Genomic DNA, 17,708 nt, shown 5'->3' on the forward strand with positions numbered 1-17,708 from the left:
CAACTATGTTGTGGTTGTGTCTTGTTTGACCTGAAATGAATATCCCTTCCTGCTACCTTGTGTTTCAGGAGCATCATCCCGTGGATCAAGAGGTATGGCACTAATCCAATCTCTGGAGAGGTAAGAAATCAATACACATTAAGCAGCTTCTTGGTGATCAAAAGGTTCACTTGCATACCCTAGTTAATGGTCAGGTACAGTGACAAATAAACATGAATCTGCTACTAAGGAAAGAAAAGCATTGTTCCAAATGCAGCTACTAGCTACTGTTCTTGGGTAGGTACTGGTAGACAGACACACAACTTTTAAATTGAATACCAATATAATTCGAAAATACAATACTTGACACATTTCTTTCATTTAGAGTAGTGCTTTTTTTTTTTTTAAAGAATACAAGAACAATATTTTGTATTTATGTAGGGATCTATGTAAAGATCATCATGATTCACGCTTCTCAAATGTTTTACTCCTTTTCAAATACCTCGATCGTAAATGTTATATGTTTTGGTTTTCGTCGGTCCGACAGATGTTTAAGATTTTCTGACATTTAGAAAGCAAACAGATTATTTGAAAGACTCACACTTATTTGTATTTCCCAAGTATGTATTTTTCAAGCCGTCTAAATGTGACTGCTGTGACTCTGTGACTCTCGTAGTCTCAACAGTTAAATTAAGTTCAATATATGAACTATTGACAGCTCTTTATAAACATGAGCTCTTAACACTCTCAAGAGAAGTCCACGCAGCAGTAAAGAATTGTGAAAATTCCTTTTTGATCACATTATTATTTCTTCTTCCCCACAGAAACTGGAAGTGAAGTCCCTCATCAAACTTACGATTGCGAAGAACACCGATGGTAAATCTGCATGTTTCCAGTATACTTTAACCTTAAAGGGTGCAAAGGGGGATAATCGGTTGATATTTAGATTTCGGCTTCATTTTCCTGACTATAATCACTCAAATCAGCCAGTCATTTGGAAAATAAAGGTCAAAGCCCTTAGCTCTTGTCTTTATCTTAAAGGGTTGACTTTCTTTTCCGTCTGTGGCAACAGGTTGAGACTCTGCTTCTGATTCTTCTTCTCTTGTTCCAGGAAAGTATCACTGCCCCGTTCTGTACAACGTCTTCACTAATAACTCTCACATCGTGACCAACAAGGTCACCGGCAATGTGTTCTCTAATGAGGTGGGTGAAATCACACATCAATATCTAAAGTTACACACACACACACACACACACACACACACACACACACACACACACACACACACACACACACACACACACACACACACACACACACACACACACACACACACACACACACACACACACACACACACACACACACACACACACACACACACACACACACACACACACACACACACACACACACGTTATTGATCGACTGTGTAATAGAGTACAGAGGCACAGCCCACATGATCTCACAAGACGCTACCTTATATCACACTGAGTTTGTTGTATACAAATGTTGTTCCAAAAATAATTAGGGATAACACATATGTACACATTTGATCTTGTTTTACAGAAACATTACAAAAAGTAGAATTCAACTTTGTTTTTATTATTGTCTGATCAAAAGAACACAAACAGAAACCGGTCATATTGTCAAATGACAATAAAAAAAAGTGCAATTCGCTATGTTATATTTTCTTCTTCATCTATTGGTGTATCTGTAGATACTCTATAGATATATCGTTCCACTGTTGAGATTTACATTTGAACTGTTTATACCTACTGTATATTTTTTAAATATTTGCCTAACTCATGTGCAATGTCTTGTTAATATTCTGCTGTAGTAAAACCATTTCCCAATTTGGTATCAATAATGTATGTCTAAGCTAATCAATAAAAACAAAAACACAAAATTAATTAATGATCTCTTTAACCTAAATTATGTAAATGTACAATCAGGGTTGTCTATCGAAGCAATCAAATTCCTTGGTGTGTGCTATGTTGAGCGAGTTCCCCCTTCAACACTGATCCTAGATCAGTATAAAGGGTGGAGAATATTCCCTTAAGTCCGTAAAAGAGAAGCTTTTATTTATTTCTTTACATTTCTGTTTCCACTCAGGCTGTTGAGCAACTCAACATCAAGACCAAAAGTTTTAAAGACCTGCTGACCGACGAACCCTTCACCAGAAAGGACATCATAGTACTTCAGGTGGGTTGTTGCTTTACTTCGGTTTGCAAAAAAGGCTCATTATTTAGGGAAAAGTTTCTCTTTTTATTGATACAAATAAATAACTGTCTTTGCAGGACCCAACAAACCTGGATAAGTTTAACGTGTCCGACTTCTTCCACGTGAAAAACAACCTGAAGTTGTTGGATCCCGGTGAGTTTTCCAAACTATTTGGGATGGGGAGTTAAATGATTTTCTAATCGGGTTCAAATGTACTTGGTTTTGGAGTATGAACTTGCTGCTGAACTTCACATTTCTTTCCCTTTGCTTTGTTTTCCCTGGCACGGGTCAGATGAAGAAAAGGCCAAGCTGCACCCGTCCTACCACCTGAAAACCACCAACATGGAGACCAGGGAGACCTTAGCGGAGCTGTACAAAGACTACAAGGGGGACGCGCTCCTGGCTTCCACTATGAAGGAGCCAGTGGACAAGAAGACAGACAAACTGAACGCTGTAAGCTAAAACACTAAAGAGTGGTGCAGGAATGAGTTGGCATGTCTCATCTCAAAATCAACCTTTTTTTCAAGGGTTTTTGGTCAGAGGCCTGAAATAAGGTCTGTGGTTCACACAAGCTTTTATGATATTCTAATGTTCTGTTCTGAGACATTAGCTACGTCAGTGAACACCCTCTGGTGAATGTCTCAAGCTTATACATCACGTCGTAAATTAGCCACCTTTAGCTTAGCGAGGGGATACACAGCAATTTACACAGCCATCTACATTTTACAATTTATAGACAGTATACAAATGGGATGTCAAACATCATTATTTACTTCTTAGAAATGGTGATTTGATATTCCTTACCCTATTAATTATTTTGTAATCAATCGTTTCATTCTTCAGTTGTGCTGCTGTAGCGTTTCAAGAGGGCTTTCATTTTGTGTGGATGTGTCATTTTAACTTTGCCCACAGGAGGGAGCTAAACACACAGTAATGCATGGACACAGTAATGTCGGCAAACAAGAAAACAACTGCATCCAGAAACGGAACAAAGACTATTCACAGTGCTGTGAGGAAGATTTCTGATATTTCATGCCTACATTACAGGAATTATATTTAAATAAGACAATACTTATGTGTTGGTCTGAAACATCAGCCTTAGAGAGAAATCGAAAAAACAAAGCCCTTTCTTACAAATGCTTTGAGTTCATTGTCTTCAATTCAAAATCTATTTTAGATACTTACTGTTACCTTCCCCAATAAGGTCTAACTGTAGGAGGACTCACAGATGTGTAACTAAAAATGTCGAACGCGGCCACGTGTACCACCGTGACCGTGTCCTTGAATGACCAGGGGCCTCATTTATAAAGGGATATATGCTATAAAAAAGGCGTACGCCAGTTTCTACGCAATGTTTGCGATTTATAAAATACTAACTTGACGGGAAAATGTGCGGTCCTCCACGCAAACTCTAACCCATGCGTACGCACTAAGCACAAAAACGGGAGAGACGAGTAACTGCGACACCGTTGGCAGAAGGAAGAATGGAGAGAAATATTATGTACCATAAATAAAATGTTACCTCTCATTTATCATATATGAAGAATTCATTTTCAAACATTGATTAAAGCCAATCTTAAAATGATTAAACAAACGCCTGTTTGTGACTCCTCAGTGCACACAAAAACATAACTTGGAGAAATAAATAAATACGGATATGTTATTTAAAACCACCTCCAATATGTTGTGATAATGTTATGAAATGTTTTCTCATAAATTATGCGGTAAGCAGGAGGACAGAATTACGTCTAAACTGATGCCGTTTTGCATTTCTATAGGTTGTACGAGCATGGTTTGATATACTATCACGTTTAATCATGTTTAATGCCGTTTGCCAAGACTTGATAAGTTGTTTGTAAAACACAGGAGGTATGGAAACTAAGAACACCATATGTGGTAAATTGTACAGCTAATATAACACAACACATTAGTTGTATTTCCTTTAACTGGTGGATTATGGATATATAGTTGCTGATCGACAGCTGGAACACAAACCACCAAATACAAAAACATAATTCAGATCCAGTCGTCATGACTCCACTCCGGAGGGATTCCCCGATCATTTCTTACAGTTTCTCATCAAGGGGGGGGGTCTCCTGTCCCCGGTACAAACACACTGCCTGAGGAAGGCTATGTGTATTCTTTTTGTCATTAACCTTTTTCGGACCACTTATTTATTTTGGTGACGATCCGACCTCCATGCATACCCTCGCCGGTACGCAATGTTTCGTGAATTGGAAAATGTCTGAACATTTCTGTGCCTATTTTTTTGCTTTGTACTACGTAAGCAACCTTCCCACGTGAATCCTACGCAACGCATTATAAATGAGGCCCCTGCTGAGGATGGTTCAATTTGAACTGTTTTGAACTTTTCTGCGCCTGCTCTCTTTTCGCTACGTTTTTTTTTTTTTTTACACCTGAGCTATTCCTCAGTTGCTTTCCATCTCGAGTTCACCGTCGAGGTGACGCTCCGACAGCATCTGAGAGAGCAGGGAATATAGGTCAGACGGAGCACACAAGGTAAAGTCTGGGCTTTCATGCGCCTTCACAATAACTAGAGCAGAAGAATGCCAAACCAGGACTGCAGAGTAGACTTGAGCTTTTGAAATGGATTTTCATCTCTGCTTTCATCTCCCCAGTTGTTATTCTATTGACTCAAATAACTCTATTCTCATCGTTTTATGGTATTACTGGATGCTGCATATTGCTATTCAGTTATTCTACTATCATTTTGAGATCAAAGAAGCTAAAAAACATCTCCGAAGCTTCTTGATTATGAAGTGGTATAAATGTACAAGCTGCAGAGGCTGTCATTAGGAACCACTTAGCGTCAAAACCGGCTATGCATATTTAAGCTGATCATAATCTCTATAGGAATATTTCAAAACAGGGTTAAATGTACAAATTGGGACTGAAAGATGATTTATATTTTTAGACAAACTATACTTAAATGTTCAGGTTTTTCAGGTTCATATTTGTGTTTTGAGCCCAGTCTAATCTGATTGGTTAGCTGGCCGGCTCTGTTGTGGAAAACATTTCCTGCCCCTTAGCTTATCACGTACAATTTGTTGGAACGCTAGTAAATTAAGGTCGCTTTGATTGGTTAGCCAGTATAAGCGTGTTTGTTACGCAGTAATGTCACTATTTTACGCAAGTAAACAAAGGAGTTCTGGGGAGAAAAACTCCCTCTGGAGGGAACTTTGGGATTTTAGCCTTTGCAGACCATTTACGTGCACAAAAATCTATATAACACTACAGGAAAGGGAAAACTCCAAAAAGCACAAAGGGGGATATTTAAATCCACATGTTGAGTTTGAGGCAGTTATTTTAATTTATATAAGGCAATAAAAGACACACATTTCAAGGGTAAGCAAGTTGAATCAAACCAGATAATAAATAATCACGTTTTGCAGTTTTAGTGGTGGTCCGAGATCGATACACAGGTTAGTTGACAGTCACTGAACCTGCAATGCATTTCAAAGCTCTGAAATAAAAATGCTTGATGTTGTCAATTGATTTCTGACAATTTGTTTTTTATTTGTACTTAAAGTGGACCCATCATGCTATATTTGAAACATATATTGTAGGGCCATACCTATATAAAACATGTCTGTGAAGTTTTTTTTCAAAATACCAAACGGATCATGCATTTTAGCCATGCCTCATTTCGCTCCATTTGCTATTTTCCTGCCCTGTTTTTGCAAGGGCTGATTCTGCTTTTGTGGCAGACTACAGCGCCACTTACAGGCCTGGCATATGTACTACAGCGTCTCCAGCGCTTTCGAGCGGTCTCTCATTCCCCTGATAGGTGGAGAGTTGCCCATATAGGCGGAGCACCCCTTTTCTGACGTCAGAATAATAATCAGCTCCGTTGCAGCCCCGTTTTTAGAGATTTGGGTATGGAGGAAAAGAGAGAGGATTGTGTTTTCTGACACTTGGTGAGTTCCCTGGCACACCGGGGACACATATTCATGTATAAAAGACGTACAAAAGTGCATTTTGCACGATAGGTCCCATTTAATTGAAGAAGAAAAACTACCATTCAATTGACTGGCTTTTGAAGACAGTCATAACATGGTAAAGGGATACCTTAACAGGGGAAGTAGTAAGAAGGGTTTTAAAACACATCATAAAAGATGATATTTTTGTTTCTTTTTCCTCAGGCTCACTACTCTACGGGCAGAGTTTCTGCCTCCTTCACATCAACAGCCATGACTCCTGCAACAACACACGTAGCAGGCAAGTGATCATCATCATCCCCAGCAGACGGAGACATTAGCCTCTTCTTCTTTAGTCTCTTTAATACTTATCAATCCAGGGGACAGTGGCTAGTCACGCCCACTCTTTTTCAACAAAGTGCAGCTCCGTGCTCCCAGCCGAGTGTAGCTGCTTCTGGGAGCCGCTCAGTTCGCCTGTGATGTCGCTTCCTGTCATCCCCTGAGCTGCTACATGGGAGAGATGAGCTGTTATGCAACTTAATGTACAGTAGGTTCGGTTAACTTTAGAAGAGGAACCTTTTGGATTTATTGTCCCCTTTTTATGTTTCTGGAAAAGGTTGGTGTGCCATTTATTTCTATGGATGTGCTCCTCACAAAAATGTATACACAAGAAAGACAACCTAAGACAAAGGGTAATGCTGATCTTCTATTAAACACTAATTAACACTTAACCAAAAAGCTTGAAGTATTTCTCAGTGACTTCAAGGTTAAGAAGCTCAAGTTACCTGCCTTTTTTTCCCTTAAACTTGATAATTCATTAATTATACAATAAATTGTACACAAAATAACCCTATCAATTTTTGTAAAGAAAAGTTAATTACTTTTACTTAAGTTCGAATTTGGGGTACTACTTTACTTACATTTTTACATTTTATGCTACTTTATTTTACTTAGTTTTATTTAAGAAATTACAGCCGCTGTCTTTCAGAATAGTAGTTGTAATCTATATAGTCTACATCTAAATTAGCTTCATATCACTTTTATCTTATAGATGCCATCGCAGATGACACGGTGCGTTACCAGTATGTGAAGAAGAAAGGCTACGTCCGTCTGCACACCAACAAGGGAGACCTGAACCTGGAGTTGAATTGTGATAAGGTAAAACACACGCACGCACGCACGCACGCACGCACACACACACACACGTATATATACAGTGGGGCAAAAAAGTATTTAGTCAGCCACCAATTTTGCAAGTTCTCCCACTTAAAAAGATGAGAGAGGCCTGTAATTTTCATCCTAGGTATACCTCAACTATGAGAGACAAAATGAGAAACAAATCCAGAAAATCACATTGTCTGATTTTAAAATAATTTATTTGCAAATTATGGTGGAAAATAAGTATTTGGTCAATAACAAAAGTTCATCTCAATACTTTGTTATATACCCTTTGTTGGCAATGACAGAGGTCAAACGTTTTCTGTAAGTCTTCACAAGGTTTTCACACACTGTTGCTGGTATTTTGGCCCATTCCTCCATGCAGATCTCCTCTAGAGCAGTGATGTTTTGGGGCTGTCGCTGGGCAACACAGACTTTCAACTCTCCAAAGATTTTCTATGGGTTTAAAATCTGGAGACTGGCTAGGCCACTCCAGGACTTTGAAATGCTTCTTATGAAGCCATTCCTTTGTTGCCCGGGCGGTGTGTTTGGGATCATTGTCATGCTGAAAGACCCAGCCACGTTTCATCTTCAATGCCCTTGCTGATGGAAGGAGGTTGTCACTCAAAATCTCACGATACATGGCCCCATTCATTCTTTCCTTTTCACGGATCAGTCGTCCTGGTCCCTTTGCAGAAAAACAGCCCAAAGCATGATGTTTCCACCCCCATGTTTCACAGTAGGTATGGTGTTCTTTGGATGCAACTCAGCATTCTTTCTCCTCCAAACACATCTAGTTCAGTTTTTACCAAAAAGTTCTATTTTGGTTTCATCTGACCATATGACATTCTCCCAATCCTCTTCTGGATCATCTAAATGCTCTCTAGCAAACTTCAGACGTGCCTGGACATGTACTGGCTTAAGCAGGGGGACACGTCTGGCACTGCAGGATTTGAGTCCCTGGCGGCGTCGTGTGTTACTGATGGTAGCCTTTGTTACTTTGGTCCCAGCTCTCTGCAGGTCATTGACTAGGTCCCCCCGTGTGGTTCTGGGATTTTTGCTCACCGTTCTTGTGATCATTTTGACCCCACGGGGTGAGATCTTGCGTGGAGCCCCAGATCGAGGGAGATTATCAGTGGTCTTGTATGTCTTCCATTTTCTAATAATTGCTCCCACAGTTGATTTCTTCACACCAAGCTGCTTACCTATTGCAGATTCAGTCTTCCCAGCCTGGTGCAGGTCTACAATGTTGTTTCTGGTGTCCTTTGACAGCTCTTTGGTCTTGGCCATAGTGGAGTTTGGAGTGTGACTGTTTGAGGTTGTGGACAGGTGTCTTTTATACTGATAACGAGTTCAAACAGGTGCCATTAATACAGTTAACAAGTGGAGGACAGAGGAGGCTCTTAAAGAAGAAGTTACAGGTCTGTGAGAGCCATAAATCTTGTTTGTTTGTCGGTGACCAAATACTTATTTTACCGAGGAATTTACCAATTAATTCATTAAAAATCCTACAATGTGATTTCCTGGATTCTTCCCCCCATTCTGTCTCTCATAGTTGAAGTGTACCTAGGATGAAAATTACAGGCCTCTCATCTTTTTAAGTGGGAGAACTTGCACAATTGGTGGCTGACTAAATACTTTTTTGCCTCACTATATAAAAAAATGCCTCAACATGCCATAGGAAGAAAAGCTTTTTTGGGATTTTTGGGGGAAATTCCTCCAGTGTTTCAGTTTCTACTTCTCCCCAACTTGAGAAGTAGTAACTGAGTTGACTGAGGCTTATGTATTTTTTCACATGATTGCTGCAGGATAGAACTAAAAGTGAAAAGGGGACTTTAAAGTTATTTTAAAATCATACGCCAGGTGTATGTTTGCCAGGTAGAGTTGGAAGGATGTTAGAAAAGATAAAAAACATAAATAACTGATTTTTATAGTAGTAAATGTTTGAGACTAGCTGATCAAATATAAAGGTTTATGTAACTTTATAATTGAGAACTTTGTGACATTCAAGCTGTGATTCAGACTAGGTTTAATTTGCTTCCAAAAAGGTTCTCAAATAATGCTGTTGCAAGGTAGCTTTGGCACTATGCGGCGGTTAAATGGTAGTTCAGATGACTCATCTAAAACACTAAAGTCAGCCTCCTGAAGAGTCTCTTCCCCGGGCTGCCAAGTTGACATCTTGGCAAAGATGCGTTTCCTGTGTTCTCCTTTTTTTTTAGTCAAGTGTGGGGCTCCAGAGAGACAGCATGAGTTCCAGGAATGCATTTCTGCCCTGGTAACCGGGGCGCTTTTCATCGGTTTTCATTGGCTTCTGAGCTGTCGAATCAGGGTAATGAGGGGACAGTTGCAGCGGTTAGACAACCTGCCCTTAGCACCCCCCCAACCCCCCCCCCCTCCTCCTCCCCAGTCTGCAGCTCTATTCGTGGACTGCTGTTTATGAATTAATGAGTGCCGCTTCACTGTCACATACACTCTCGGTCAAACGGATCCAGAGCCCACCTCTCTGTTAAAGAGCCCATTGGCTCACACAGCTTTGGATGTCTGGGTCACCCCCCCCTGCCCTCATTTTCCAGATGTTGGAGTTGGGATGACGCGGCATGTACTTTGGGATACAATTGGATGACTCTATCTAAATTTACATTTTAGTCTGCCAAAGCAATTTTTAAATCTAACACGGACTAAACTCAAAATACTCCAATTCTTAAAACTATATAGACTATTCAAAATGTCATTAAGGCACACAATTATTTTACTTAACAATTAGTTTAACTACATTTAAAATAATAAGATAAGTATTTTAGTTATACAAAGACTACATACATGGGCACAGACACACACAAAAAAAGACAACTTAAAACAAATGTGTATAGATGTATGCTTGTGTGTGTGTATATATATATATATATATATATATATATTCTTTTAGATTAATTTAATTATTTTTAAAAGCATTTTTTTATTTTCCTCATGATCTTCTATGTAATGTTGATGGCCTGGGATATGAAGGAGCTTTCAAACTTTGTGAATTTCCGCAAACAATGTTTTCATGTTGAAATCACTGATGATTAACAATCTAAAAAAAAGTCTCCAAATTGCACATTTGAAACGCTCCGAGGCTCGACCTACAACACAGAAACAGGAAAGCATGCATGTAGACACGCTTCATTCATCTCAGTTAGATAAAGATCTCTGATGTGGGACATTCAGGTTAAACATATAATGGGATTCAGATGAAGAAGTAGAAAGTAAACTCCAAAAAGAGTCGTTAACATTTTAAGTGTGCATTTTTTTCAGTCACGTGTTAGTATCTGATGTGTAAACTGTTTTCGGTGTTCCTTTTCATTACACAACATCTTCTTCTTCTCTTTTGTCGAGGTTTAAAACAATAAGCTGCTTTGTATCAGTGCTTTAAAAATCTTGGCTTTATAAAAGAGGGGAAGAGGCATTGAACAGCAAACGACATGGCAGACAAGACCCAGTCGAGCTTGGACAAACCTGTCACACGGCTGAAGGCCAATTCATTAAAATAGTTTTTTACAAAAGCATCTGGTCTCTCTTGGAAACCACCAAACATTTTTGCCAAAGGGGAAAAAGTGAGTCTCTCACGCAATCACACGCTGTGCTGTTGACGTTAATAACATCAGACCGGACTGCCGTCAGAGTCGAAGCCACTCCTCCAGCTCTGGGGACACAAACCGGCTTCTTTCACACAGTGCCACTCAGTCAAAATGAGCTTCTGTCAATGAGTGTTTTTGTTATGATTTACAAGATGCTTGAACGTTTTTATGACCCAGGATTGACCTTTTTAGCAAGAGGGGAAAAGATCCAGATGTCTGTGTTGTTTTCACACCCACACAACTGTTTTTTAGAAGACTGCAAAGCCTTGCTTCGGGCAATATAGATATGAGGCCGCCTCAGGCAACAGATGAACTCTCCTTCATGTTTTTAAAACACACAGGTCAGACACAGTAACATCTGTGTGTGACTCTGCTTGTTGTTCATGTGAGTTCAGAGCTGTCAGTCTTACCCAGACGCTCAAATATAACCTCTCCAGTGGTTCCCCTAGGATGGATAATAGCAGCGGTGCTAAGGCACGTGGGCCCAGCATAATGTGAGCGCGGCGCGCGTGGAATTTTTTAGTACGTGCGAATTGCGCCCTGCCAATTTGTTTCTATGTGTCTGCCAGCACAAGAAAGGCTCTTGAGGCCCAGTACCAGGGCTGGTTCTAGGCAATTTGCTGCCCGAGGCGAGATTTTAGGCGAGATTTCATATATAAAGAATAAATGAAAAATCTCTACAAAAGACAAATACACTACAAAAACAGAAACTTATTCCATCCATCTTCTCCCGCTTATCCGTGGTCGGGTCGCGGGGGTATCAGTTCCAGCAGAGAGCCCCAAACTTTCTTTTCCCTGGCCCCATCAACCAACTCTGACTGAGGGATCCCAAGGTGCTCCCAGCCAAGCGAAGAGATATAATCCCTCCGCTTGGTCCTAGGTCTACCCCTTGGTCTCTTCCCAGCTGGACGTGCCTGGAACACCTCCCTAGGGAGGCGCCCAGGTGGCATCCTAACTAGGTGCCCGAACCACCTCAACTGGCTCCTTTCGACGCGAAGGAGGAGCGGTTCAACTCCGAGTCCCTCCCTGATGACCGAACTTCTCACCTTATCTCTAAGGGAGACACCAGCCACCCTGCGGAGAAAACCCATCTCGGCCGCTTGTATCCGCGATCTCGTTCTTTCGGTCATGACCCATCCTTCATGACCATAGGTGAGGGTAGGAACGAAAATGGGCCAGTAGACGGAGAGCTTTGCCTTCTGGCTCAGCTCCCTTTTCGTCACAACGGTGCGGTAAAGCGACTGCAGTACCGCTCCCGCTGCTCCGATTCTCCGGCCCATCTCACGCTCCATTGTTCCCTCACTCGAGAACAAGACCCCGAGATACTTGAACTCCTTCACTTGGGGTAAGGACTCATTCCCTACTTGGAGTGGACAGTCCATCGGTTTCCTGCTGAGAACCATGGCCTCAGATTTGGAGGTGCTGATCCTCATCCCAGCCGCTTCACACTCGGTTGCGAACCGATCCAGTGAGTGCTGAAGGTCGCAGACCGATGAAGCCATTAGAACCAGATCATCTGCAAAAAGCAGTGGTGCAATCCTTAGTCCACCGAACTGCTGACCCGCTCCCCCACGACTACGCCTCGAAATCCGATCCATGTATATTACAAACAGGATTGGTGACAAAGCGCAGCCCTGACGGAGGCCAACCCTCACCGGAAATGGGTCCGACTTACTGCAGAGGACCCGGACACAGCTCTCGCTTTGGGAGTACAGAGATTGGATTGCCCTGAGTAGAGACTCCCTTACCCCATACTCCCGCAGCACCTCCCACAGTAACTCCCTGGGAACTCGGTCATACGCCTTCTCCAAGTCTACAAAACACATGTAGACCGGATAAGCGTACTCCCAGGCCCCCTCCAGGATCCTTGCGAGAGTAAAAAGCTGATCCGTCATTCCACGACCACCACGGAATCCGTATTGTTCCTCCTAAATCTGAGGTTCGACAATCGGCCTGACCCTCCTTTCGAGTACCTTAGAGTAAACTTTCCCGGGAAGGCTGAGTAGTGTGATGCCTCTGTAATTGGCACACACCCTCTGATCCCCCTTTTTGAAATGGGAACCACCACCCCGGTCTGCCACTCCTTCGGTACTGTTTCCGACTTCCACGCAACGTTGATGAGACGTGTCAACCATGACAGTCCCTCAACACCCAGAGCCTTCAGCATTTCTGGGCGGATCTCATCCACCCCCGGGGCTTTGCCACTGTGGAGTTGTTTGACGACCTCAGTGACCTCCCCCCGGGAGATTGGTGTTGATCCCCTGTCATACTCCAGCTCTGCCTCTAACATAGAGGGCGGAGTTGTCGGGTTCAGGAGTTCCTCAAAGTGTTCCTTCCAATGCCCTAACACTCCATCAGTTGAGGTCAACAACGTCCCAACAGCTTGGATGGTTCCCTGCTTCCCCCTCCTGTTCTGTTTCATATGGGTGTTGAGAGATGTATCCATAGATCTCTTAACTCTTAAAGTTCACCAGATTGATGCTTTTAACTTCAACATTTAAAAAAAAAAAAATCTTTCCGGGGGAACATGCCCCCTAGAGGAGGATAGGTCCCCCCCCCCCCCCCCCCCCCCCACACTTAAATCATATTCACATGGATAGGAAACTAAATTGCACATATCTTGTGTCCATATCTTTCTGTTTTGGTGGTCATGCCACAACCGTGCACGTACCATGAGAAAAACTCAGACATTTCAATGATCTGTCCGGCACAGTTAGGTTTGGAAACGGTATAATTTCCTTTTTGGAGGGCATGCATAACACTGCATAACACCGGAGCCTCACTGCGGGGAAACTTTGGCGCTGTTCCGAGTTTGTTCTAATCTGTCAAAATGACAGACTGCTTTCAGATTTGTCCGTCATCGACGGAAAATATTCGATTAACGCGACCTCTGCCCTAACCTCACCTGAGCTGTTTATCTATCTCAGTCTGACAGCAGAGGACTCTCCCTCCACCTTGTTGTAGAAACAGGTCCTTATGTTTAGAGCTGCTAGCTAACCAGATGCTAACAACACAAATACAAGTAACCGGTGCTTCTCTCTCTCTCTCTCTCTCTCTCTCTCTCTCTCTCTCTCTCTCTCTCTCTCTCTCTCCTCTCTCTCTCTCTCTCTCTCTCTCTCTCTCTCTCTCTCTCTCTCTCTCTCTCTCTCTCTCTCTCTCTCTCTCTCTCTCTCTCTCTCTCTCTCTCGCTCGCTCGTGCCATACATACACACACCCTCCCGAGCTTGAATGACACACAGAGACCAATCGAGGGCTTTGATTTATAATCGGTGTGGAAGTGGCCATGTCGGCAGGCCACATCATGTAGACAACCAGTCACCCTGTGTGAGGCAAACCCACATTTGCGCAGCGTTGCGTTCACAATACATAATTAAAAAAAATCGCCAGACCAGCAGGCCACTTAACAGGCCAGGCCATCGGGAAACCTCCCGATGGCCTGCCTATTACATACAGTGGCAATATCTCAAGATTTAGCAAAATACACCTTTTTGAACATACTGTAACACAAATACTACAAATGCACATAACAAACAAACAAATCAAAAAGGGCCGGCACTTATCATTATTTATAAAGAAAATAATATTTATTTTGTTGATACCTGGCTGGCGCCCCCTAGCAGCGGCGAGCATATTTCAGCAGCGGCACAGCACCGCCGCTATTTGTATATAGGGGAAACACTGCTCTCTACCGGTCACATGTCTTCTGAGAACCGTCACAAAAGGTCATTGTAGTCAAAGTAAAAATCATCCATTTGGGTACAATTCAGAAGAGCTTGCCCATCCCTTCCCTTAAAGAATCACTACAAATCAGCACTATATTCATTTTAATCTATGCCCTTCTTAACATAATTCTGTACATTTTCTTTTTATCTGGACAGTAGAAAGACTATCTTCTAACCCTGACTGAAAACCCACCTGCTACAACTGCACGTGGGCCAATTTAAAAATAAAATCTTTCCTCTGTACCGATCATTTTAAACATGCTCATTTGAATCCAATGCACTAGCACTTGCAATATGTTTTTTGTGTTAATAACTGATTTACACAATTCTCAATTGTATCTCTTCATGGTTTAATACACTTTTTGTAATTGACTTTGGACAAAAGTGTCAGCTAAATTAAATCTAATTTTAGTGTTATATCCAACAATAACAAGGGATTTTTTTGCATTGAGTGCTTTGAGTTTTAATACTTTCAAAACAATGTCTTGACTTGCATACTTATCCTAGGTAGTATTTTAAATATTGTTATTAAAGTAAGGTATCATCAGACAGTTATAGACATTCAGCAACTTTATGTAAATGTAGGTTTGTTCATTTCTGTCAGCCTTATGTTTCTGTACTTTTGTTTAGGCTCAATGCCTTACCTCAACACTGATTTCAGTAACAATGACTTTGTAAAGTAACTGATATGATTTGCTGTGGAGAGCCCACTCGGTGTGTCTGAAACTAGAACTGTGCTGATGCAAAGCTGAGAGTCGTTGGAAACATTCTATTTAATCTATTTAGTTTTACTGTGGGTGTCTAAACAGTCTCTGCTTGCTTTGTCGTCTAGGTTCCTAAAGCTGGAGAGAACTTCATCGGTCTGTGTAAGAAAGGCTACTATGATGGGACAGTCTTCCACAGGTCCATCAGGAACTTCATGGTAAGGACTTTGACCAGATAAAAATGCTTTTCTGTGTTTTGCGTACCACCACCACCACAGCCATCTTAAACACTTAAAATATACATTCTAATTTTCACAATACCCAAATACAAAGTGACACCTGTTGTTTGTATTGTTGGTATGGATAGATTATATTGAGCCTAATGGAAATAAAGAGAATTGTACATGTTTTATATCTTATTACTGGTTGTTCACAAGTCCTGTGAAAATTTCTGCATAGACTACATGGATTACTCTTGATTACTTTACTTGACAATGACTTGTGATTATCTTGAAGTTATCATCAATATTATTTCCCCTTTTATATACTATAGCTCATATACCTTTTTTTAAATGGACATATAATGCAAATTTTCAGTTTTTAAATGTTCATATTATATATATGTATGTTGTGCCTCTACTTTGACACGTTTCCATGCTTTAATGTTCAAAAAGCTCTTTATTTCCTCATACTGCCTGTGCAGCATTACCTCTTTTCACCCTCTGTCTGAAATCAGAGCTCAGTCTGCTCTGATTGGTCAATCGCTTAGAGATGTTCCTTCCCTTAGCATATCACGTATAATGTGTTGGAATGCTAGCCAATAGAAGCAAGATTGTTACATAGTGATGTCATTATGTTACAGGAGAGAAACTCCCTCCGGAGAGAACTTTGCGATTTTAGCCTTTGCAGACCATTTACATGCACATAAACCTATTTAACACACTAAAGGAAAAGGAAAACCCCCAAAAAGTGATAAGTAATCAGCTTGATTTAGATAAGGTTTATCCTCCAGAACATCCCTGTTTAAATGTAATGCAAGTCACTGAAAAAAAAAAATTACTTGCCATGGTGATGTCCACTGTTTTATAACAATTTATTTAGTTCGAATAATAATTTTCTTTAGTTTTTTCTGCTTAAGAGATGAGTAAACATTTTCTTCCAGAGAATATGAAACGGAGGTCTCTGACCAGCCGCTCGTCTGTGTATTCCAGAGCAGCCTCTCCCATGATTAAAGTGGCTCCAAGTGTAGATCAGGTGCCTCATTTATAAACGGTGCGTACGCTCAAAAGATGGCGTACGGCAGTTTCTACGCAATGTTTGCGATTTATAAAAAACAAACTTGACGGGAAAATATGCGGTCCTCCACGCAAACTCTAACCCATGCGTACGCGGTACGGACAAAAACGGGAGAGACGAGAAACTGCGACACCGTTGGCAGAAGGAAGAATGGAGAGAAATATGTGGAAATAATACCATAAATAAAATGTTACCTCATTTATCATATATGAAGAATTCATTTGCAAACATTGATTAAAGCCAATCTTAAAATGATTAAACAAATACCTGTTTGCGACTCCTCAGTGCACACAAAAACACAACTTGGAGAAATAAATAAATACGGATTTGTTATTTAAAACCACCTCCAATATGTTGTGTTAATGTTATGAAATGTTTTCTCATAAATGATGCGCTAAGCAGGAGGACAGAATTACGTCTAAACTGACGCCGTTTGGCATTTCTATAGGTTAGATGCGAGCATGGTTTTATATACTATCATGTTTAATGGTGTTTTATGCCGTTTGCCAAGACTTGATAAGTCGCTCATAAAACACAGGAGGTATGGAAACTAAGAACACCATATCTTTGGTAGATTTGGCAGCTGATATAACTCAATACATTAGTTTTATTTCCTTTAACTGGTGGATATAGAGTTGCTGAGGGGGGAGGGGGGGGGCTGCAGGCTGCAGTTGAGACGCTGCGCACAGCTGATAACTGGAACACAAACCACCAAATACAAAAATAAACATTAATTGACTCCACTCTGCAGGGATCCCCCGATACTTTCTTACAGTTTCTCATCAAGGGGGGTCTCCTGTCCCTTTCATAACAACAAGCAGATTAATACTGGCAAAAATAATTGTGTCCCTCACTTTCCCTTTTTAAAGTAGTTTTATCAGGACCTTGTGAGAGTACAGAACATCCTCAGGTGATTCTTCTCAAGTGTTCACTATGAAATGTGAGAGGCTCTTCAAGGCTGCCACCCTTCAGTTGCATCATAGTCTCTAGACCCTTTCTTTGAGCCTGTTTCACACGTGACTCTTCTTGGGTACCACGTTGGAGTGAATCTTGCATTTTGCAACCTACTG

The 17,708-nt window shown here is 41.2% G+C and overlaps 1 protein-coding gene across 1 annotated transcript in view; it reads left to right on the forward strand.

The window, feature by feature from the left end:
* ppil2 (peptidylprolyl isomerase (cyclophilin)-like 2) overlaps window positions 1-17,708 on the forward strand; it is a 37,900-nt gene that overhangs the window by 3,315 nt on the left and 16,877 nt on the right. The window contains exons 5-13 of the mRNA XM_034091372.2: window positions 69-120; window positions 804-855; window positions 1,091-1,182; window positions 2,096-2,185; window positions 2,281-2,356; window positions 2,496-2,656; window positions 6,367-6,442; window positions 7,193-7,299; window positions 15,471-15,560. Of these exons, the coding sequence (XP_033947263.1) occupies window positions 69-120; window positions 804-855; window positions 1,091-1,182; window positions 2,096-2,185; window positions 2,281-2,356; window positions 2,496-2,656; window positions 6,367-6,442; window positions 7,193-7,299; window positions 15,471-15,560 (796 nt within the window). The remainder of the gene's footprint in view (window positions 1-68; window positions 121-803; window positions 856-1,090; window positions 1,183-2,095; window positions 2,186-2,280; window positions 2,357-2,495; window positions 2,657-6,366; window positions 6,443-7,192; window positions 7,300-15,470; window positions 15,561-17,708) is intronic.

The sequence above is a fragment of the Pseudochaenichthys georgianus genome, chromosome 9 (assembly GCF_902827115.2).
Source record: "Pseudochaenichthys georgianus chromosome 9, fPseGeo1.2, whole genome shotgun sequence".
In the NCBI taxonomy this organism is placed as follows: Eukaryota; Metazoa; Chordata; class Actinopteri; order Perciformes; family Channichthyidae; genus Pseudochaenichthys; species Pseudochaenichthys georgianus.